The sequence below is a fragment of the Neovison vison genome, chromosome 2, assembly GCF_020171115.1.
Source record: "Neovison vison isolate M4711 chromosome 2, ASM_NN_V1, whole genome shotgun sequence".
Lineage (NCBI taxonomy): Eukaryota > Metazoa > Chordata > Mammalia > Carnivora > Mustelidae > Neogale > Neogale vison.
Window position 1 is genome coordinate 151574194 of NC_058092.1, and position 22578 is coordinate 151596771.

Sequence of the window (22578 nt, forward strand, 5' to 3'; positions counted from 1 at the left end):
GCAGCCTCTCGCTGTATTTACTAGATGTTTTCTCTGATTGGAGTGAGACATTTGAGAAAATCCTGCCCTAGTGAAAGTTGCCGCCTTAAGTCCACAGGATCTGAGGCAGTCCCTGCACCAATGTAACAAGTGATTCGTTAACGTTTGAGATAGTAAACAGGTGTCTTTCAGCACATTTTTATTATGAAATAGCACAGAGACACCAAGAATGGAGAGCACTGTGGGAAACAGCCATGTCCTTCTTACTCAGAATTAACAAATGCTTGTGTTTTGTCATATTTGCTTCCTTTTAAGAAAAAACCGTCACAGACATAATCCCTCTCCCTGCTAGCTGTCCGGCGTGCCTCTCTTCCCTCGGAGAGGGTGTCCCTGTCCCGAAATTCATGTGCACACTTCCCTTTCTTTTTTCCCTGCTTTCTACTACATACGTCTCTTTCCGTAACAGTTCTGATGGGAGTATTTTATAATCGAGGTATATGGCGTCATATTGTATTTATCACCTAGCGATGAAGGCCCCTTCCCTGGCATCATTTGTCAGTGCCATTCCCCAGAACATGCAAGATCAGGTCACATCTTCTGCCTGCGGTATCCCATTACGTGACTGTCCCCCAGGCTGGTCACTCTCCTGTCAGGAGAGTTTCGTCCGTTACAAACAGCACCGCAGGGGACGTCCTTGTGAGCATGTGAGATAAAGAGTCCGGGGCTGGGGTAGTCACGGAGGGACCCGCTGCCTCCCACGGCCTGACGGGGCCACCGCAGGACTGTCCGCAGGAAAATGTCTGTGGATCCGCGCAGGGGCAGGAGGGCCTGGAGCCCAGCTCAGGGGCCTCCTGCTGCTTTCTCTTGGGTCCCCTGGGGAGAGGGTGTGAGCGTACAGAGCGTTCACCTGCTGGGTCTCACGTTCACGACAGCATTTTTCTCCATCTCCAATTTTCCTTTGTAGAAGGTGACGCACTCTTACAAAACCTCCATTCTCGCCCTCGAAGACTTCTTGACCACATAAGTAACCTCCACAGGGAAGACGCCCTACTGAGGGAGGAAAGCAGCGTCTATGACGACATTGTTTTTGTGGATGTCGTGGACACTTACCGAAATGTCCCTGCGAAATTGCTGAACTTCTACAGATGGTAGGTGGTTAGAATGTGAGGTAGGTAGAATTTGTCTTACTGTTTTTTGGATGTAGGAACAATTTATTAACATTAGACCCCTGCATATTTATTTTTTTTAAACCAATCCCGGAACCCCTCAACACCTGGGATGTGATGTGTTGTGTCCTGGTTCTTTGTGAGGATTGACCTTTTAAAGTTCTGCTGCTTTGTCATTCAGATGAGCAGATCTGTGATGTGAATGATATCAAAAATAGGACAAAAGTCGCTCTCTTTTCAAGTTGTCCCATTCTCTCTGAGTCAAAATGAGTCCTCTGAGTCATTGTTGGTTGCCTCAACCCAACACCAGATGAAAATCACTGAGTTTGAAAATGTCCCGTGTTCAGTGGTGATCACACCTGCCGACCTACATGACCCAAGTACAGCTCCCCCAAACCCAGGTTACTGGTCTGAATTCTCTTCAGAACATGCACATTCTGTTTCCATCCTCTACTCCACACATTCGAGAACCACTTGCCCTAATTCCAAACCTTTTCTGCAAGATGAAATGCAAAGCCCTGGGATTCTCCTGTAACTTCCCAACCCTTCAGCATTTCTTCCACCCGGGTTGTCATTCCTGCCTTTATACGACTGATGGCAGCAACAATAACAACTACTATTATTTACATATTTGTACAGTTAACAAGACTAGTCACTCTGGGGTCCACTTACTTGCTTTTGAGCCCTGTGACACTGTCCACCCTAGAATGAACCCAAGCTGTCTCTGTCTAGCCTAAATCTAGAGGTTTCCACATCTATGTCTTTTAAAACTGGATCAGGAAGCTCGTTTCTTGGTGAGCGAAGTCTGTCGCTCTCTCTTGCCTGTTGCCCTGGGCAGAGTGGATGGATGTAGTCCGGATTCATTTACGGAAGGTCATGTTTCATAGCTGGGCAAATTAATATAATTTTGAAAACACCCTGTGGCTAGAGGGCAGATAGAAGTAAAAGCTGGAGATTGGGGTGTCTAGAATATCAGGGTTGTGTTTGGACAACTGAACAGAGAAAAAGAACCTTCTTTAGCTCAAGGCCCCTGAGAGGGGTCCTTGTTGTAACGGGGCCAAGGCAGGAATGGAAAGAGTTCAGTGAAGGGTGGGAATGGAGGTCCAGGAAGTGGGAAATCCGGATTGTGGGGTTCTAGGACTTTCTCTGGGGAGCTGATTCCTGGTTGTGGAAGTCAGTGTAGTTTATCTGTTACCTTCAGTGTAAGTCTTCTCTCCTGTACTCCTTGCGCATCTCTAAGATCTTAGTCATCAATGCCACCTGAATCACTGGTGACAGGCTAATGGACCTGGGCTTGGGGACCCACTCCTCTCCCTCCCCGCCTGTGACACCTGTCCACCGTCCATGCTGTAATGAAAGTGGCACTAGGCATTCTTTCTTTGGGTGACTCCTCAGTGACCGCAGTGTCCTTTATCACAGGGTTCCTCCTGATGAGCAAATATTATGTGCTCCTGTGCTATTAATTAGAAGTAAACTTCAGAAGCACGGGGTCATGCACTTTGGTGTGGACCTGTTATGAAATTCACCATTCTTCGACCGAAAAACACTTTCTCCAGATTTCTTTTATTCAGATTTCTGCCATTTGGTTCCCTAGCAAGACTCTGGGTTTGTTTTGTTTTAATCCAAGATAGACCGGGATTGGCAGTGTGAAATGAAGTCAGTTTTGTCTCTGCTCACCCCGACATGTCTGGGTAAATGAAGTCACCCTCCTGCACCTTCCTAAAGGTCATTTATAAGAGTTTAATTGCAGGGAATCATTTCTTCGGGGAAGTCTGTTTCCATGTTACAGCACAGTGTTTTAAAAACCATTAGCTGAGTGGAGTGGAACTCGTGGCACAATAGGGCATCTTGTGCAGCAGGGTTCCATGGGAGAACCTGTGAGGACACCTGTCCCCGCACCTTGGGCCCCCGGGAAGAACCCAAGTGCCAGGGTTGGCATGTTTGCCAGCCTGATGGGAACAAGGTCACAGAACCGTTTGTTTGCACGTAGGTTCCACTTAAGCCAGGTCTGTAGTTTATTGTGTTTTCATCCTCACCCTTCAGATCTGCTTGGTTCTTCTCTGTGTTACACTCGGTGAGTATCGAGTGAGGACACAGTTGCTGGTGGCAGCGTTCTGAGCACGTTCTCAGCCTCGGAGAAACAGAGAAAGTGTGCAGGTCGTCCAGGGACGGTCCTCCAGTAAAACGGTGGTGATGTCACCATGGCGGCATCGCTTCCTCTCCTGGTACGGAGGTATGGATGCACTGACTCCCGTTTTCCCTTCTGCCAACAGGACCGTGGAAACCACCAGCTTTGACTTACTGCTGAAGACAGACGACGACTGTTACATAGACTTGGAGGCTGTATTTAATAGGATTACCCACAAGAATCTGGACGGGCCTAATTTTTGGTGGGGAAAGTAAGTTAAACCTTGTTCGCTGTTCGGCTTCATGTACCTGATCAAAAGGAATTAATTTAAAATGACAAACACACAAGCTGTTTTTCACAAGCAAAATGTGGCTGAGATGGGCAGCCTCCCGCCTGGGCCCCTGGGCCCCTGTGCGTTAGCAGTCTGCAGTGAGAGGGGAGATCTGCAGAGCTGGAAGCCTGGGCTAAGGTAAATGAGAAGGGGAAGACCTTGTGGCTCTCATCGTCGCAGCCTAGAAGTAACGGTGCTCGTGTGAGGAGGAGCTGTACGGGGTAGGTTAGAAGAGAGTTGTGACACGTTTCTGAAACATCGCTGTTTCTTCAGGAATCCAGCATAAATTCGGGGTCTTTAGCGTATACACACATGATGCTGTGGTACTTTCAGAAACTCCACAGATGTAACTTAAGAGAATGTGATGCGCCAGTCTTTCATGTCACACACCCACTAGGTAAATGATGCCTTTCCTTAGACCAAAAAAAAAAAAAAAAAAAATGTTCCTTCTTTCCTTGCTTTTACAGCTTAGTCCTTTGTAGTGATCATAAAGGGGTCCCGGCTCATAGTGTAGGACAGCTGTCACACCGACACAAAGAAGCCACCTCTTTTTGGCTCTCAGTTTCAGACTGAACTGGGCCGTGGACCGAACCGGCAAGTGGCAGGAACTGGAGTACCCCAGTCCTGCCTACCCAGCCTTTGCCTGCGGCTCGGGGTACGTCATCTCCAGGGACATCGTGCACTGGCTCGCCGGCAACGCGGGCAGACTGAAGACCTATCAGGTGAGTCCAGATTTCTGCCCCAACCGTGTACTCTTCACGCTGAGTCCCGTCCAGCCCAGTATTGACCTCTGAGCACATAGCAGCGCACCTGGGAGGAGTCCCCCCTCTGAGGTCAGGGACACAGCCATGGCCTCCAAACCCTGGCTCTAAATTCTGTTCCTAAAATCTTTTTTTGAGCCTACTTAATAGGTTTTCGGGAAGTACTTAAAAGGATAATCCCTGGAGGAACCGAAAGCTTGACAGTCACAAGGAGGAAGGCTATAAAGCATGGGCTTCCTTTTTGTGGATTCCACTCATCAGCCCACCTGGCCACCGGAGCCACTGTAGCGCTCATGCTGCCAGCGTGGGGCCTCTGAGGGCGGCCGACCGGCCCCTCGCCGTCTTGTATGTAGGCATGTCAGCTGCCAGGTGTCCACGGCCACTACATTTCCCTCTGTGTACAAGTGGTAGACTTGGCGTTTCCCGGTAGAATAATTACAGAACAAGTGGAAAGATGATTTATGGGAACGTGTGGCATAGTGTTTAGAGATGACGCAGCATTTCAGCTTCTGCATTTTGACTCACGGGTGCGTACAGGGTGAAGATGTGAGCATGGGCATCTGGATGGCAGCCATAGGACCTGCGCGCTACCAGGTAAGCGAGCCTGGTGGGGCCGGCCCCAGGGCTCTGCAGAGTGTGAGGGAGTGAGGTGCCCGGGTCAGACATTGGGCAGGAACAGCAAGCAGAAGGTCTGGCAGCAGGGCTGAGCCCGATTCAGCTCACAGTCATCCACCTGTGTTCGCATACTTTTCTGAGTTTAAAAGAAATGTTTTAGATGGAAGTTTTCCCACCCACAGAGAATTAGGTTTTTATATGTTTCATTAGAAGTTCTTTGTAGCTTTAAAATATAAGGAGTCAGGGGCGCCTGGCTGGCTCTGTCAGTGGAGCCTGCAGCTCTTGATCTGAAGGTCATGAGTTTGAGCCCATGTTGGGCACAGATATCACTTCAAAAAAAAAAAAAAAGATCTTAAGGAATCCGCTGGCAAGTTCCCAGCAGTGTGACGGTCCAGGGACCCTTCAGCTCTTCTTACTGATGCAGATGCAACCCTGGATATAAGTACCGGAAGGTGCTCCTGGAAATCCACTGACTGCCGGGCCAGGGAAAGAAAGGAAGGAAGGGATCTCCGGAGGCTGGAAATGGGAGCAGGGGTGCTGGGAAGAGGCAGGCACGAAGCTGGGCTTCAGCTCAAGGCTTTCTGGGGAATTTCTGATTCCTGCAGCTTCCACTTAGGCCACAGAAGGTGCAAGGGGTAGAGGCACACGCAGGGACAGGTGGGGCAGGAAGCCTGTGTGACACCTGGGCCCAGAGCAGGCCCCACTCGTGTCAGGGGTGCACAGGGATGAACCCTCTCTCCTGGGCCAGCCGTGACCACCCTGCGTCATCCCAAAGTCCCAGGTTTGACTTGCCGAACACTGAACATCATTTTCTGCATCTGATCATTGTGGTAGCTAGGGTTGGTGTGGACAGATGTGTCTGCAGACCGTAGCTCAGGAAGCTGGTTTCCTGATGTGTTCAGAGACTTGTGTGTGTGACCTCATGTCCTTGAAAAGGAAGTATTTAAAATGTTCTCTACAAAGAGGACTGATGTTGTTTCTGCCTTGCACCGAAGGCCATGACCATCTCCGACTGCACTGCTGGTGAACGGGACCCCAGCTAAGGGCAGGCTGGGGTTCCAGGTGCTCAGGGCAGACCCTTTCCATCCCACCCAGGGTCAACGTTGAGACATGGGTTCTGTTTTCTAAATTAAACACACGCGCATGCGCACATAGGCACTTAGAATCCTGTCCCCCACTCCTGCCCTCCCTAGAGCCTTCAAGCTCATTTCCACAGCTCCGAGTTCACTTTGGTTTGGCTTCTTGCCAGGACGGCCTGTGGCTGTGTGAGAAGACGTGTGAGACGGGAATGCTGTCCTCCCCGCAGTACTCGCCCCAGGAGCTGGCGCAGCTGTGGCAGCTGAAGGAACTATGTGGGGATCCTTGTCAGTGCGAAGCAGCAGCGGGAGGGTTTTAACTTGCTGTGCTGGAGGAGGACGGTACGCCTGAGAGCAGCTGGGGTCAGTCGGAGGGGAGCCCGCAGTTAGGCAACAGGCACTGTGGTCTTTCCAGATAGTTCTAGGTTGGCACTTTTTACCTGAAACCAATGTGATATTTCTAAATGTTTGCACAAAATTTCCTTTTTAAAAATCAACTGATACTGTACATAAAAATTTTATTTCCATATTGGAAGACCATTTGAAAAACATCAAATTGTTTTATAAAACATGTTTCTAAAACCTGAGGTATCCTTTCTAGTTTATAATTCATTACATCACTTTTGGTTAAAATTGGCCTCGTTCAGAAATCTAGTAACTAAGAATGTGAATTCCAGCCTGGATTACAGAATGGCTCTGTGCGGCATAATTAGGATCATGAAGGGCCAAAAACAACTCACAGAATGCTGTGTGGTCACTTATACCAAAGTTTGGGAATGGAAATGGTCTGAATGAAGTGGGCAACTGGAAAAGAAACCCATATAAGTCTCAGTTCTGGAACTTGGTTTTAAAGGTCACTTATTAAGTGAGCTAATTTCAGTTTTCTTTTGCTGTTTAACATAAAGCCTGAAGGTCACAGTCTAGTACTATTTAAAAAAAAAAAAAAAAAAAAAGCTAAAATTCTGTGGCTATAAATCAGATACCCAGCGTTTCTTTTCTGCTTTAATTTGCTTTTTGGTATAAATCAGATACCTCTCTGGGTTTTAGTGACATAGGGAAGGATAGTGCTAAGTAGCAGACACTTTAAAAGAATGAATTTTTCTTTCCTCCCGTCATTGCATAATGTTTACCTAATATGAGTGAACTCCGATCAGAGATGGAAATCTTCTGTAGGATATATGCCCAGCTTAGGTACAACTGCAGGGAAAAGCATGTAATGAATTTTTGTAAGTACTCTAAAAACAGGGTAATGGAGGGAAGAGATCACAGCACACATTACATATAGAAAATGCCTAAGTTTAAGCGACATTTCCCAAAGTGACCGTCCAAATCATTTTGCTAATTTTATAAGCTCGTAGTATCCATAGAGTTCCATTAGAACTGGTCCTATGACCAACATTAACTGTGTTCAGATTTCATTAGACTAGCTAGGTTCTATTTAATATTTAAATCTCCACATATGGAAATGTATAGTCACGAAATATGAAATAAAATCAGAAAATCATTAGTAGGTGCAAAGCCTTTATTACTGCTGTTACATACAAGCCTAGAAATGGTCTCTTCCCAGTGAAAATACCACCTTTTCTACGCTTAGGGCAAGTCGTAAAACCTCTTTTTCTGACAGAATTGTTCCAATAAATCCTTTATTTCCGGTGACCCCCACACCCAGTCATGATAATCAGTGTAGTCCCCAGACTTTCTTAGTTCATTATTACCATCGCACCAACAGACAATCTCCACTTTCCACAGAATAAAACTGTAACGACTGCTGGTCATTTTCGAGCTCGATCTCTCTGCCAGGCATCTACAAACAGAACAAAGGGTTGGGGCGATAAAGGCAGAGCCATCTTCATACTTGCGCCCCCTCCCGAACAGAGGCATATGTTTCCCATTTAGAAAAAATACGTGTCACATGGAGCCCTAGATTCACAGTGTGTCACACTAGGGGGACTCAGCCGGACTCTGTTCTGTGGGCTACTTACTTTGGGGCTTTCATAGGACAGCAGCAGTTCTGACACAGGAACTTTGAGAAGACGGGCCAGCAGTCCCTTCACCTTCTGAATTGTCATGGAGTCTGTCAAAGAAAAACACCCTCAGTTCTCTCAAATGACACGTGTCAATCTAGCTCGTGTGACAAGACCACAGTCGCAATGACTCACAGTATCCGTTTCCCTGTGGACATCATTAGGGAAAGTCTCACCTGCCCCATGCACCCAGAGAGCCGGTTCCACACCACTGACCCCACAAGTGGGGAACTGAGCCAGGGTTTGACCTAAGTGCCCTTTGACAGTGGGATTCCATTTCAGTGGTGGCGAACATTTCCTCCATCTGAATAAACCAGAAATCCCGTTCTGTGCACAGAGGAGTAAATCTGAGTAGAATCATTCATTTTCTAAACCTCTGATGACTCGCTTACAGATGGCAGCGAGAATGCTGGCGTGCGGGCTCAGGCGTCCGGAGGGCGCCTCACCATGGCTCTGCCTTGGTTTCCTCCTCTGTGGAATGAGGCAGGGACCGGTCTGTGAGATCGTAATGTGGGACCTGCCTCATGAGCAGATGCCTTGGTTTGTTCAGAAAACACTATGAACTTCTTTCCAAAGATGGGTTGTGGTAAATATTGGATATTTTGATGATGAGAAATATAGTTTCTTTGAAGCTTTAGCTGGAGGTACAGCAATAGTATGGTGTTCCTACAAATATCACATGTATTCAAATATTTTTCTATCAAAATGATTTTTGTAAAGCTGTGTTTTTATGCAACTTGTGATAATAAATGTTATCTTTATTTTAGAATAAAAACTGGCCTTGTTTATGTGTTGGATATAAACAATTGACATACTTCACATAACTTGTTCTTTTGTCTGTGAATATGTGTAGATAATCTTGTCCTTCTTACAGATTTCGGTGGACCAGGTTTCACTGTTCGGAGGGTGGTTAGTGATGGGTCAAGAGCAACGGGAAAGGACCGATTCCTAAGTCATGTCAGAAACAAGCACTTTGGCCGTACAACAATCCTAGTAAGAAATCTGCCTACTTGCACTGGGTCTACAGAAAAAGATGGCAATTTGCCCGTAATGCTCTAAATACTACTACCATGTCTAATGTCAACATAACACACAACTGTCTTAACATTCAGAAAACGTGGAGATGGTTTGTGGCTTCCTAGGCCCCCTGTGGAATGGGGTCTACACTTCCAGGCTTTTCTCTGGTTGTCAGGACGGGCAGGTTTCGTGACGCCCTGACCCCACGGTGCTGCTTTCTCGTCCAGCCGTCCATGCAGCCGGCCAGCACCTGAAGGGCCACGGGGTCAGGATGACTCAGGATTGAATTTTTTTACTTCAGTTTAATGAATTTCAATTTAAATGGCGACTCGTGGCAGCGATACTGCACAGTCGACCCTAGACCCCTGCGCTCTCGCTCCTGCTGCCTGACCGTGGGGCACAGAGCTGCCGGGGGTTACTCGGCCCTTCCCCTTCCCCACTGGTGAGCAGTCAGGTGGTGGGGAAATTTGCCATTACAAGTGCTACAAGGCAGACAGTTTAAAATGTGAATTTACTCCACTCACAAGCAACGTATTTTATGAGAGTCGCTTAGGGCGCTACACGTTTCATCTCCTCAGAGCCTCGCTGCTCCACACTTAACCCGTCCAGACCACTCTCTCACCATGAGGCGGGCTTCCATCTGACAAGGCACAGTACACTCGAGAGACTGTAATTCTAAGTACATTAGATCAATCTAGTTGGTTGACATAACAGTATTTTCGGGATGAAGCAAATTCCGTTCCAGTACCAGTGATGTTTAGACAGAGTTCTGGAGTCGTTTTTCCAAAGAAAACCATTTCAGTGTGTCCATTAAAAGACCTCATCTGAGAACTTTCTGCGGGGATTCCTAACTGACAAGGAGCAGAGTGTATGTGAAGTCACAAATGTCCAAGTAATTCACACTTCAGCTCACCAAGACAGGTTTCCTGTTTTACGAAGGGACAGTAAGACCTCGTGCCCAGTTAGTCTGTCTGGACCAGCGCCACAATTTGGGCACTAAACAGCGGTGGGCTCCGGAAAGGCCATGCCGCTCCACACTCGTGCCTTTGGCTAAATAGGTCATTGTTTAACAAGACTTTCCTACACAAGCTGATATGGGTACGGGAGACCTGAGCGTTCGGGGGTTAGGACGCATTGTATTTTAGATCATAAAAGGTTAGTGAAAACCTAGAAGCTCCAAAAGTCCACACTTCTAGATACTTTCTACCAGCTGACTCATGCCTAGGCCAGTGATTCCTAAGTGTAAGGAGACAAAAGTCCTGTTTTTCTTACCTGGCAGTCGTTTCTCTAGGACTTTCTGATCAACTTGATTAGGATATTTTATCTTCAGTGCTTGAAAGAAAAAAAGGGAAAAGACTGAAAGCTAGTGTAATAAGGGTTCAAACTGCACACACCTGAACCGCACCTGCCCTAGGATCCAACTATAGGACCACAGGGCTCAGATCCTAATACAGGAACAGCTCTTACTGATGTTGAAAATTCTTCTACTAATTCTTCACAGAATTAACAATTAGCAACAGTTATTCACAGAATTAACAACAACAGAAAGCACTAGACCAACATTCCAGTGCCTCCCCTGCTCCCTGCCGACTCCTGGCCTGACCATGTAGCCGGCGTCCCCATGTAAGAAAGTCACACATTTACAAACCACAAGTCAGCGCACTTCTCACACGCCCAGCTCCAGTTTCTAACAGTTGAAAGCATGGGAACTGCCAAAACTTTTGATACAACTCAGAGATGTTCGAGAATTCATCCTTTCTTTCAAAACTGCGTTATTCCAGGTACCTACTTAAGAGAAACCAACCATCCCTATCTGTGTCAGCGCCCAAAGACGCACATACAAGTAAAGGGTCTTTGTGCGGTTCTTACTTAGTAGCTGGTTTTTGAGCAAAAACGGCTGTTGTGTCTTGAGTTCCCCATCTTCAGGCGCACCGTATTCTGTGCAAGAAGCATAAACACGGATCACGATAAACCAGGCCCCTAGAAGGAAAAATACAGGCGCCGAAAAGACCCCCGTAGCCTTTTCCTTCCTGGAGCAGCTGCTCCGCTCACCTGGGACCTGTCCCCTTCACTGGGCTACTTGCTTATTTGCTGGGGACGGCCATGGCCAGCCACCGCATCCAGGCAGCCACCCTCCCCCCCCCCCCCCCCCCCGACTTCGCAGCGCCTAACAGCGCCTGCCTCCCCAACAAGACCGCGTCCCGCCTCCCAACCGGCGAGACCAGGCAGTGCCTCCAGAGCCGTAATACGCGGGGTCAGAGCTCCACCTTCACGAACAGCTCCCTCATGTTAGGGGTCCTGAGAGAGAACCCCGAGACCAGATGGGACACAACTCAAGGGACATCTTCAAGTGTCAGCCTGATGGCGCCACGCCAGGCTGGGTGCCCAGGCCCATCCCTCGCCTGGAAATGCGGCCTCAAGGGGCGGTGGAGGAGGGCAGGCCTCGCCTGCGCGGGCTCGTACGGGACACACCGGGGCCTGCGTTTCTCTCAAGGCCGCGCGAGAGGCCGTGTCTCCCCTCAGGGCCTTCTTAGCGGCCACCAGGAGCCCGACCCGCGTGGCTGCGGGACAGACGCTCCCTTCCCCCACCCGCTCCCAGGTGATTCGGGTTCCCAGAAACAGCGGGAAACGGGGCGGCTCCCGGCCGGGATCGGAAAGCGCACGGGCGGCTTCGCGTCCTCACGGCCAGCGCCCCAGCAGGAGCGTTCCACGGCGAGCGGCACCGGGAAACGGGTTTGAGAAAGAACGTCCCGGACCCGTGACATCTGGAGTGACGACGAAGTCAAAACGGGGCGTACGGCAGGGACGGAGTCGCCAAGTGGGGGCTACAGGGCCTGAGGACCCAGGCGGGGAAGGTAAGGAAGCCCCGGGCCGGGGCGGGGAGGGCTGGAGGTGGGGGCGCCCTCGAGCCGCGCGGAGGGGACCAGACACGCTGGTCGCCACTGCCTGGGGAGCTTCCGCAACACCCGGGCCCGGCTTCGACCTTAACACGCTCCGCGCGTGCAAGGTCCGCAGGCTCGGCTGGGGCCGCCGCTGCTCCTGCCCCCGGCCGGGAGGGGTCGCCCGCCCTCCCGCTGCAGGAAGCGGGGTGAACTCGGGCAGACGGGAGGGCCTTCCACCGCAGGGCTGCCCCCCACCGCAGGACTACCCCCCGCCCCAGCACCCCGATGCCGATCTCGACCTTCCAGGAGGCCTCGGACTCCCCGCGCTCCCTCTGCGGAGCGAGGCTGCGGACTCTGCCCTGAAGAGGCCGGTTCGAGTCTGGCTCCTGAGCTTGCAGACACGGCCGCAGCATAGGGCCAAGGGCCCGTTCGGAGGACCCTACCACGCCCCGAAGAACAGCAGGGCCACTAGGGTCCTCTCCGACGCCCCGCGGCCGGGGCTGCAGGGGCGGTGCGGGGTGGGCTGCGGGCCGCACACGTACTGAGGCACAGCGACTGGTACCGGGGATGCGCCGCAAGGAACTCCGCGTGGGGCCGGTTCCGGTCGGGGTCCTGGTGGCCGCCCGCTGCCTTCCACTCGTTGCCGAACGCCTTCCGGTAATCGAGCTCGGCGCCGCGCCTCTCCTCCGGCAGGATCTGCGGGACAAACACGGTCTGTGCTTTGTGCCCTGCCCTGCCGCTCGCTGAGGGACGGTCATCACACGGAGAGTGACGGGGCGTCTCTTCTTACCGTCCCTTCCAACAGGGACAGGATTCAGGAGCTGACGGCGGAAGGAGGTAAGAACTTCGTCCTACATTTTCCTCACGAGAGTGTGCACAGCCGGCGTCCGGCCCGCAGGTGCACCCCTGCCCCCACCCCACCCCATCCACCCCGGAGCACACTGTTCCCGGCGGACACACTGTTCCAGGGGAGCACCGTGGGGCCAGCAAGGCCCTGCCCTGCAATTTCTTGAGAGCAGTGGCTGAGAAGAGGAGGACAAGCTCTCTGGCTCTTCCTCCTGTAATCCCAAGACAAAGGAGCAAACCTCGATGCGCCAGGCCCCTTCTCAAAATATCTGAGCAACAGGCTTCTCCGGGACTGGGCTCCTCCACGCCACCTCCTGAGGAGCCCGGAAGAGCCATCATGCTTCAGGCGCAGGACGATTCTGATCTTGTGTTTCCTGTGCTAAAAGGCATCAGATCCTGAAACCAGCACTCACCTCGCATTTGTTCAGGGTCTTCAACTGACCGATTTTGGCGATGATGAGCCCACGCGTGGTATGTGCTGCTTTGCTCCCTTCAGTCAGGGGGTTTCTGCTGCAGGACAGAGCCTGCAGACTCGGTAACTTATCCAGCTCGTTGATAAACGACCACTGAAACCCAGCAAAAGAGAATACGTGAAAATAAACATGTTTCGGGCTCATTTCTTGGAGTATGTGAACTAGCAAGAGAAAAGGAAAATCCCCCCATTCCAACCCGAGGTGCAGGATTGTCCTTATGCACGGAGCACCCACTAGACACAACACACGTTTACTCTAGAACCATGTCACGTACAATGATAGTCTGCTTACTGTGACTTAAATTCTTTTGTAATACTTTAGGGTTTTCTGAGGAGAAGCATTTCTCTTTCAATTTAAAATATTTCTTAGTATGTCAAAATGAAAAGCTTCTGCACAGCAAAGGAAACCAGCAACAAAACTAGAAGGCAACCTACAGAATAGGACAAGATATTTGCAAATAACACATCCAATAAAGAGTTAGTATCTAAAATGTAAAAGGAACTTAGCAATCGCAACACCCAAAGGACAAATAATTCAATGAAAAATGGGCAGAAGACATACACAGACATTTCTCCAAAGACATCCAAATGGCCAACACATGAAAAGATGCTCAATATCACTCACAATCAGGGAAATGCAAGTCAAAACTACAAGGAGAGATCAACTCACACCTGTCAGAATGGCTAAAATCAACAACACAAGAAACAACAGGTGTTGGCGAAGATGTGGAGAAAAGGGAACCCCCCAACCACCACCCCTGCGCGCTGGTGGTGGGAATGCAAACTGGTGCAGCCACTGTGGAAAATCAGAGGGAGGTTCCTCAAAAAGTTAAAAACAGAACTACCCTATGATCCAGTAATCGCACCACTGGATCTTTACTCAAAAAATACAAAACACTAACTTTGGGATACATGCAACTCTATGTTTACAGCAGCATTATTTACAACAGCCAATTCACAGAAGCAGCCCAAGTGTCCATTGACTGATGACTGAAGATGTATGTATATACAATGGAATATTACTCAGCCATTAAAAAAAAAAGAATGAAATCTTGCCATTTGCAAGATGGATGGAGCTGGAGGGTATTATGCTAAGCATAGTAAGTCAATCAGAGAAAAAGATAGTATGATCTTACTCATATGGAATCTAAGAAACAAAACAAACAAGAGAGAGACAAACCAAAAAAAAAAAAAAAAAAAAAGACTCTTAACTATAGAGCCCAAACTAATGGTTACCAGAAGGGAGGTGAATGGGAGATGGGGGAAAGAGAGTGTAGACTAAAGTGTATTTAGCTTGATGAGGCCTGAGTAACGTGTGGAAGGGCAGAGTCACTAAACTGTACACCTAAAACTAACACAACACTGCATGTTAACTATAGTGCAGGTAAAATTAACTTTATAAAGCATATTTTTAAAATGAAGTAAATATTTTGTAATGGAAGGAACTGACAAACTTCTGAGAGTGGAAACGAGGGCTCGTGAGGTACGTACATTCCGCAGAAGCCCTTACTTGTGATATCTGATTGTCATTCACGACGAGGTACTGCAAGGAAGGAAACATGGATGTCTTATGCCCTAGAGAAAAAAGGAGAACAAAGTTACACAGAAGTGAAAGAAAGAGCTCAAGTACGAGGTACTGGGCAGGGGAGGGGAGCTAATGATCTCACATACCAGATCCAGCATCTGGAAAATGTATAGAAGAAAGTCCAATGTCAGAAAGGATGAGTTGTTCTAATCTGAAATTTAAAATGTTAAATTTGATTATAAAGCGCAGTAGAAAATGCTACAGCCTATCAACCAGACTGCATCTGTATTATTTCCCCTACACCCTAGGTTCTCATGCCACATGAAACGCTGAGAAACAGTGCAGTATGGGGCACACGGAGTGGACTCTAGAACGTGCTCTGAGGCTGTGCTACGTGCTCTAGAACGTGCGGCTGTGCTACGTGCTCATGGGTCTCAGAGAGGAAAGAGACATGGTCTAACTTCCCAAAGGCAACGAATGAAGACTTTGGACATCAGCACGAGGGCCAAATTATTCATTCTTCAGTGACCTACTGCAGATGTAGACTAAAGTGTATGAGGTTTGCAGGGACATGGTCCACATAAATGCAAATAAAAATGTCCCAAAGGGACTTCCTCAGTTTGTGAATGCCATCATCATCATCATCCCATTTCCACCGAGAAAGCAAAGATAGGATGTGATCCATTTACTAACCATTTCTAAGCACTACTGCAAGCAGCACTGAAGAAGCAAATTACCTGGGCAGATAGGCTATTAGAAACAGCTGATTTTCATCAATTAATTGATTAGAGGAAAGATCTAATAACTTGACTGTCTGCAGGACATCAGCTGGCCTGTATGGAAAACAAAAATGTTTCAATGTGAATTTCATCTCTTAATTGTTTTTTGAAGATACAGCTTTTAAGTACCTGCCTTTAGTGTAAAGGAGAGGGAAGGGCGGGAGGCAGGTGGACAGCACCACACCAGGGGAACGCGGGGCCCTGATGGTGATGGAAACGTTCTGTCTGGACTGGACCGATGTCAGGACCCTGCCTGTGATATGGAACTGCAGCTCTGCAAGATGTTACCGAGGGCATGGATCTGGGTCATGGGTACAGGGGATCTCAGGGTAGTCTTTCTGGTAACTGCATGGGAATCTCAAATTATCTCAAAAAGTGTAATTTGAAAACACCTAGGTGGCTAGGTGTCTTCAAACACCTAGGTCACCTGGTGGCTCAGTCGGTTGAGTGTCCGACTCTTGGTTTTGGCTCAGGTCATAATCTCAGAGATCGAGCCCCAAATGGGGCTGGGTGTGCCTTTCCCTCTGTTCCTCCCCCACTCACTTGCTCTCCCTCCCTCCCTAATAAACAAACAAAATATTTTAAAACAAAAATTAAAACACCTGCAGTTGTCTGTATAGAAAATAGCTCCATACAGTAAAATCTCATTAACTTGAATCTGTTAAATGAGAGTTTGTTGTAAATTTGCCCACGTTTAGTTTTAATAATAATTTAATGATAATCAACAAAAGAGAAAGACCACATGTTTAATTTACTTAAGGAGAACAAACTTTTACATATACTCTGGTCCATCAACCTTCTGCAGATAATGCTACCTAAAACGCATTATTTGAAAAAAAGATTAAAATGCATTATTTGATCCTTATAAAGCATTTCCTACAGAACCTCCATTTATAAAGAGAAATTAAATATATTTCTGTGAAACTAATAAAATTCTTGTCTTCAAATATATTTAACTCAAGGCTCTCACTCTGATGGGCTTTTCCTCAATCAGGACCAATGATCACAGGTGCCCTACTTTGTAAAGAATACGCAGGTTTCTGATTCTCACTAGCAAATCCTTTAAAAAGAAAAACTAGTGTGAGGCATCATTGAGACTGTTCATTTATTCAGACTACACAGCGAAACATGGACAGAAGTAAGCCTTTGTTACCTTTCCGAAATGAGGAGATCGTTAGACTTGAGGTACAGCTCCTCAAGGACCGGCCACCCAGCGGCACACCGGAGCACCTGGAGAGAAACGGAGTTCAGGCTGGAGCAGCCTCTCTTACATGTTTCTTCCTGTGTGTTAATTACTATTATCTCCACTTTAACTCAGCTCCCTTACTGTTTTAGAAACAAAATGTCCTATGGACACTTCATCACGGACTCTAACTCGGGCCAGGAGCACTGGTGGGCTGGCGACAAAGTGTTTCGATGACATGGGAGCGTATACAGTCGGCGCTCTGGCAGCTGTGAATGCATCCTCCAGGGAGGTCTTGAACTGTACGAGGACTGCAAAGTGGATGTGCAGACATGCGCTGCGCACACTTTTAGCACGTGACATAGTTTGCTCCAGCGAAGGAAGGAACTAGATGTTAAACACCACTGCTCAGTTCCCAATGCCGACCCAGGTATGCAAAGAATACACTCATCAGGCGGTGTTTCCCAAACTATTTCTGCGTTTTCGCACTTGAACTGCACCTGAATTTCTATGTGCCCCCGCCTATTCTCAGGCTAACTCTAATCCCATCTCGGAGGAAGGAGCACTAGGATGTACACGCACCAGTAAAGGCAACTGTTCTCTACGGGAGGCGCCTCAGTGGCATTTCAAAGACAAGGACTTTGTGGGGAAGGTACATATCTGCGAAAACGGAATATACTGGGCACATGTACAGGTCACCTCTGATGGAAAACAGCAGTGCCAGATAGAAGTTCCAAATGCTGCCGGGCAAAATACCCACTAGTCCACTTTGAACCCAGCTGTACACGATGAACAGTGGATTCCAGAGCTAAACTTTAAATGAGAAAAGGATGCGAGAATCTTCTGGCAGCTCTGCTTTGGAGCACATGCAGAGAAGCTCATCAACAGCTAAGTTGAGGGTTCTTCAAGTTCGGCGTAGGTTAACTCCACCCCACTATGGAGTGCTACAGTCCAGAAAGACACAGAACAATCCAGAAGGAGCCAAGAGAGAAAATCCCAATCCCAAAATATAAAATTTTACTTCACTGCAATGATTCTGTAACTCCTTTCAGTGAGGCAGTTTAAAGAATCCTATTATTTGGATATCAGGATAATTAAAACCAAGCCACAGTTGTGCTTCCATTCCCTATTAAGCCAAGAATTTTAAATTTCTTATTTCTGGGTAATAAACTGGAGAAATAGGATTACCTCCACCCATGTTATTCCTGTTCGGTTAAGGACTAAAACCTTCAGTGCAGGAAATGTTCCGGTTCGAACTGGTGAACCCGAGGGAAAGCTGAGTTTATTCTCACTGTGTAGAAAAAGAAGTCACAATGTGTTGATCACCCACTGCCCAGGAGGCCCAAGTGAAAGTCCCTAAAAGCAACAATGTGGGATTTATTTTTTTTAAGATTTTTACTCATTTATTTGAGAGAGAGAGGGAGTGAGAGAGGGCTTGAGATGGGAGAAGGTCAGAGGGAGAAGCAGACTCCCCAGGGAGCTGGGAGCCTGATGGGGGACCCAATCCCAGGACTCCAGGATCATGACTTGAGCTGAAGGCAGTCACTCAGTCAAGCCACCCAGGTCCCCAACAACTTGGGATTAAATAGCAGGCATTTGGTCTGTTTCTACCTTAAAGCGAAATTAATTAAAAGCCAAGGGAGTCCAGGCTACCTCATTTTTAGTATTTGCGATGCACGACTTTTTGGTAGCTGACATCCACAGATGTTCTCCGAGGGCCGGGGCAGCTGGCTGAAGCGTAAGCCTCAGGCGTTCGTAAGGTCAGCGTCCAGCTTCGCAAGGCAGACTCTGGACACCACAAAATCCAGCACCCTCTCAACTGCCCTACTGATAGCTGCCCCGGCAGTCCCGCTCCTCCAGGGTCTCGAAACCACTCTCTCGCTATCAGGATGGATAAAATCAGTCACTGCCTTCTCGGTGCTCTCTTGTGATCCTGATCTCAGATAGTGCTCAATCCTGAGTCATTGTGAAAGAAGGTACCATGAAAACACATAAACCCCTATTTCCAGAAGAGGAGATGCCAGGGGTCAGAGGATACCCTCCACCCTATCTGGAGCACCACTGATTCAGGCCTGACTCTCCGCTCTCACTGAACCTGCCTGAGCCAGGTAGGTACCAGCCACCTGGCCACACCAGGCTGGCCCGAGGACTTTCATACTTCCCTCCTGGCTGAGCCCTCGGGGAATCAGGTTCTAAGACTGAAACTAACCAAGCGTTGGAAGAGGCCCGGAAGACAGGGCCATTAGTGAAACATGCAGCTTGGTGGACAATCCTTATCAGAACTGAAGGAGACAGCATTCCAACGAAGTTGCTCATTCCTACAGCAATCAAGTGCCAGAAGCTTCGGAACAAATAAGCACTCTTCACAGCCCCTCTCCTACTCCCCAGTTAAATACTGACTCCCCCAGAAGGCCCATCCTTCATGGGTAGCCTCACAAGAGACACCAAGATCTCCCAGCTCGACAGGCCAACCCTCCCTCAGTCAACCAAAAGACTCCCCCGTCCAATCCCCCAGAAAAGGGGCACCTAACTAGATCAGTCAATAGAGTATGAAATTCTTCTTGAGGTTGAGACTGAGTCCCTCGTTGGGGGGAAAGCTTAAATATAAATAAGTAATAAGTAACTGGTGGTCCAGTTAAGTGTCACATGTTGTGATGAACACTGGGTGTTATACACAACTAATGAAACGCTGCACACATACTACATCAAAAACTGATGATGGGGGCGCCTGGGTTGCTCAGTGGGTTAAAAGCCTCTGCCTTCAGTTTGGCTCATGATCCCAGAGTCCTGGGATCAAGCCCCGTATCAGGCTCGCTTCCTCCTCTCTCTCTCTGCCTGCCTCTCTGCTTACTTGTGATCTCTGTCAAATAAATAAAATCTTTAAAAAAAAAATGATGATGTACTATATGTTGGCTAATGGAACAATTTAAAAATTTAAATTTAAAAAATAAATTGATTTTTTAAAAAGTGTCTGACTCCGTTTCGGCTCAGATCATCAATTCAGAATCATGGGATCAAGTCCCGAGTTGCACTCCATGCTGGGCACAGAGCCTGCTTAAGACTATCCCTCCCTCTACCCCTCTACCTCTACGGGCACTCAAAACAAAACAAAACAGGGCACCTGGGTGGCTCAGTGGGTCAAAGCCTCTGCCTTCGGCTCAGGTCATGATCTCAGGGTCCTGGGATCAAGCCCCGCATCGGGCTCTCTGCTCAGCAGGGAGCCTGCTTCCTCTTCTCTCTCTGCCTGCCTCTCTGCCTACTTGTGATCTCTCTCTCTGTCAAATAAATAAATAAAATATTAAAAAAAAAAAATTAAAAAGGTCTAGTTTTTAAAAAAGAAGAAGAAATTAAGCTTAAATTCCACTGAGCTGTGTTTCCCTCTCTCCCATAGAGATGCCATGAGGGAATGAGGACACGTTGGGGTTTCATAACAGGTGACAAATGGACACCCATGAGCTCATACCTGAGATTAAGAACTTCCAGATGTTTCAGCTGATCAGCAATATCTAGGACTTCATCCCACGAGGACAACAGGTTTCTTGACAAATCTACTTTTCTGATATCTCAAAGCACCCATTAAGGAAGAGTAAGATGGAAAGAGTCACACAAAACAGAAAAGTCGTCACTTCTGAATTCCAGAGCAGGGATCTTTACCTTCTCACCTTACACCCTCCATTCTGCTTAAAATGTCTCCAGGAGCACACGCTACTTTTACCTTTGTAAGTCACCCACTTTTTGTTGAGAAACAAAAACATTCACTGTCATATGCTGCAAATTTGAGACAAACCTCTACAATCAAGTAAGTAAGAACCAAAGGTCCTAACCAAGGTGAAACCATTCTAGCAATATCCAACAAAAAGAGTGAAAAAAAAAATAGTGGTGAGTTTGCTTTATGTCTCGTGCCAGGCAATCCCTCCAGCGGTTGCCTCATAGCCACGTGTCATTCTCCTGTGGGGCCTCACTCTGCTTCAACCTGCAAGAACCCTTAAGTCCCAGCCGCACCTCCAGAACAGACCATGGGGGTTAGCGCAGACAAAGGTTCTGAAGTGCTAAGAATGATTTGGGAATTCAGAGAAGGAGAAATGAGCAGGACAGAGAGAAAAAGGCACCTGAGCTGAACATCTCAGGGGAACATGGTGCCATCAAGAGTGGGTACAGCTCTGAACCTCCAGGCAGAGAGACGGAAGAGAAGCCTGGGGCAGGACTGGACCTTCTGAGGAGGGTCTTTCGCACAACTCTGCTGTGCTGGGAACCATTCATTCTTCTGTTCCACGACCGTGGGGAGGGGGCCAAGAGCAGAGCAGCGAACTCAACAGTCACAGTCGTGGAGACCGCGATAAGCACATGCCTCTGCAATACGCTACCTACAGACAGGCTCATAGTAGCAGCCACAGACGCAAGAGAGGGGTGTGTGGGTACGTTATATATGCTGGTCGTGGAAGACCATCTTCTTGGAGAAGGTGCCATATGAGTGGAGACCACAGGCAAAGAGGAATACCATCAGGGAGAAGAGCATCTGGGCAGAGAGACGAGACAAGCCGAGGACCTGAAGTTAGAACGGGTTTAGATGAAGGACGTGGGAGGTGCTGGAAACGAGGGAACAAAGGCCGCAGGGGCTAGGCCACACCTAGGCCAGGAAATCTTGGCTAGTCTCTGACTGAAATGGGAGCTTCTGGGGGGTCTGGACCCACCTGCAACTGCTGGGCAAGGTGCTTTCATGCCTCACGGTCAGGATCCAGCCACCTTTCATTTCCGTGATGTTGCTAGCTCTGGACCACGGGGCTGGTCAGCAAGGGCAGGAGTCCAGTAATCCTTCACTCGCTCATACTCTCCATACTCATACTCTCTCATACTCACACCTGCTGGTGATCCAGAGCACAGAGACGACCCGCCCTCTGAAATCAGCTCTAAACAAGCTGGCAGTTGTCACGCAGTGCCCCGCACGCACACACGCACAGGCTGTCGGCAGTACTTGGTTCCTGCTCGCAGGCCCAGACTTCCCTGGCGCAGAGCCAGCTGGCAAAGCAGGAAGGAGCTCAGACCTCTCCAGAGGAGCTTCCTAGGCCCGGCAAGCTCAGGGCCTCAGCGCTCCTGCAGTCTGATGTCCCAGCAGAGCGAATGACCTCAAACGGGGCCACTCCAAAGGGACAACTGGATTAGACACAGACAAGACTTTCACTGCAGGCGAGAATTCAATCAGCAACTGGAAGACATCGATCTCTCTACCTGCAAGTATCAGCCCTCCCTTGACAATCATCTCATGAAACCGCATTTCTTCAAGACTCCGCAGCAAAGAACAGCATCAGCAAGCGCGATGCATGCTGACTCCCCAGGACCCTACTGACAACTCTGAGCAAATAGTCGCCATTCCCAAACCCACCTACTGGCCATATCTCCGATATGCGGAAAATAAATCTTGAACCACCCAATCCCCAATCTTCTAAAATCACTTAGTAGCTGGCCGGGCAGATCACAGAATGTTCCAGACGCTGCCCGTGGCATTCTGCTCCTTACCCAACTACTCCATCCACAATGCTTCCACTGTCCACGGGGGAAGGGACAGCACCGGTTCAGCTCGCTGGGGCCCACAGAGGGGCTGCTCACAGGCAAGGTGACTGGGTCCTGACTGAGGGAGTCACAAAGCATACAGTACAGGGACAGCTCAGAACAGCTGGCTAGAGACTACTGCTCATGCGCCGTCTCTGCCCCCCGGAGAACACAGATTATAAACTATCTTTGGCATAAATTATTACACAGAGATGAGGCAGGCTTAAATAATTGAGAGAAAAACTTT

The 22578-nt window shown here is 48.5% G+C and overlaps 2 protein-coding genes across 3 annotated transcripts in view; one reads left to right on the forward strand and one right to left on the reverse strand.

Moving 5' to 3' along the window:
• The window catches only part of B3GALNT2 (beta-1,3-N-acetylgalactosaminyltransferase 2), a 58207-nt gene extending 50647 nt beyond the window's left edge, over positions 1-7560 (forward strand). The window contains exons 8-12 of the mRNA XM_044239325.1: positions 944-1127; positions 3419-3544; positions 4167-4326; positions 4903-4959; positions 6230-7560. Coding sequence (XP_044095260.1) covers positions 944-1127; positions 3419-3544; positions 4167-4326; positions 4903-4959; positions 6230-6376 — 674 coding nt within the window. The 3' untranslated portion in view covers positions 6377-7560. The remainder of the gene's footprint in view (positions 1-943; positions 1128-3418; positions 3545-4166; positions 4327-4902; positions 4960-6229) is intronic.
• The window catches only part of TBCE (tubulin folding cofactor E), an 82864-nt gene continuing 67846 nt past the window's right edge, over positions 7561-22578 (reverse strand). The window contains exons 6-17 of one of the 2 annotated variants that reach the window (XM_044239324.1): positions 20248-20347; positions 17973-18075; positions 16755-16831; positions 15560-15655; positions 14969-15033; positions 14808-14872; positions 13239-13391; positions 12522-12675; positions 10967-11035; positions 10370-10429; positions 8039-8130; positions 7561-7860 (exon numbers count right to left, since the gene is read on the reverse strand). In XM_044239324.1, the coding sequence (XP_044095259.1) occupies positions 7768-7860; positions 8039-8130; positions 10370-10429; positions 10967-11035; positions 12522-12675; positions 13239-13391; positions 14808-14872; positions 14969-15033; positions 15560-15655; positions 16755-16831; positions 17973-18075; positions 20248-20347 (1127 nt within the window). In that variant the 3' untranslated portion in view covers positions 7561-7767. Of the gene's footprint in view, positions 7861-8038; positions 8131-10369; positions 10430-10966; positions 11078-12521; positions 12676-13238; positions 13392-14807; positions 14873-14968; positions 15034-15559; positions 15656-16754; positions 16832-17972; positions 18076-20247; positions 20348-22578 lie in introns of both variants that reach the window. The other variant, XM_044239323.1, reaches the window with a different exon arrangement.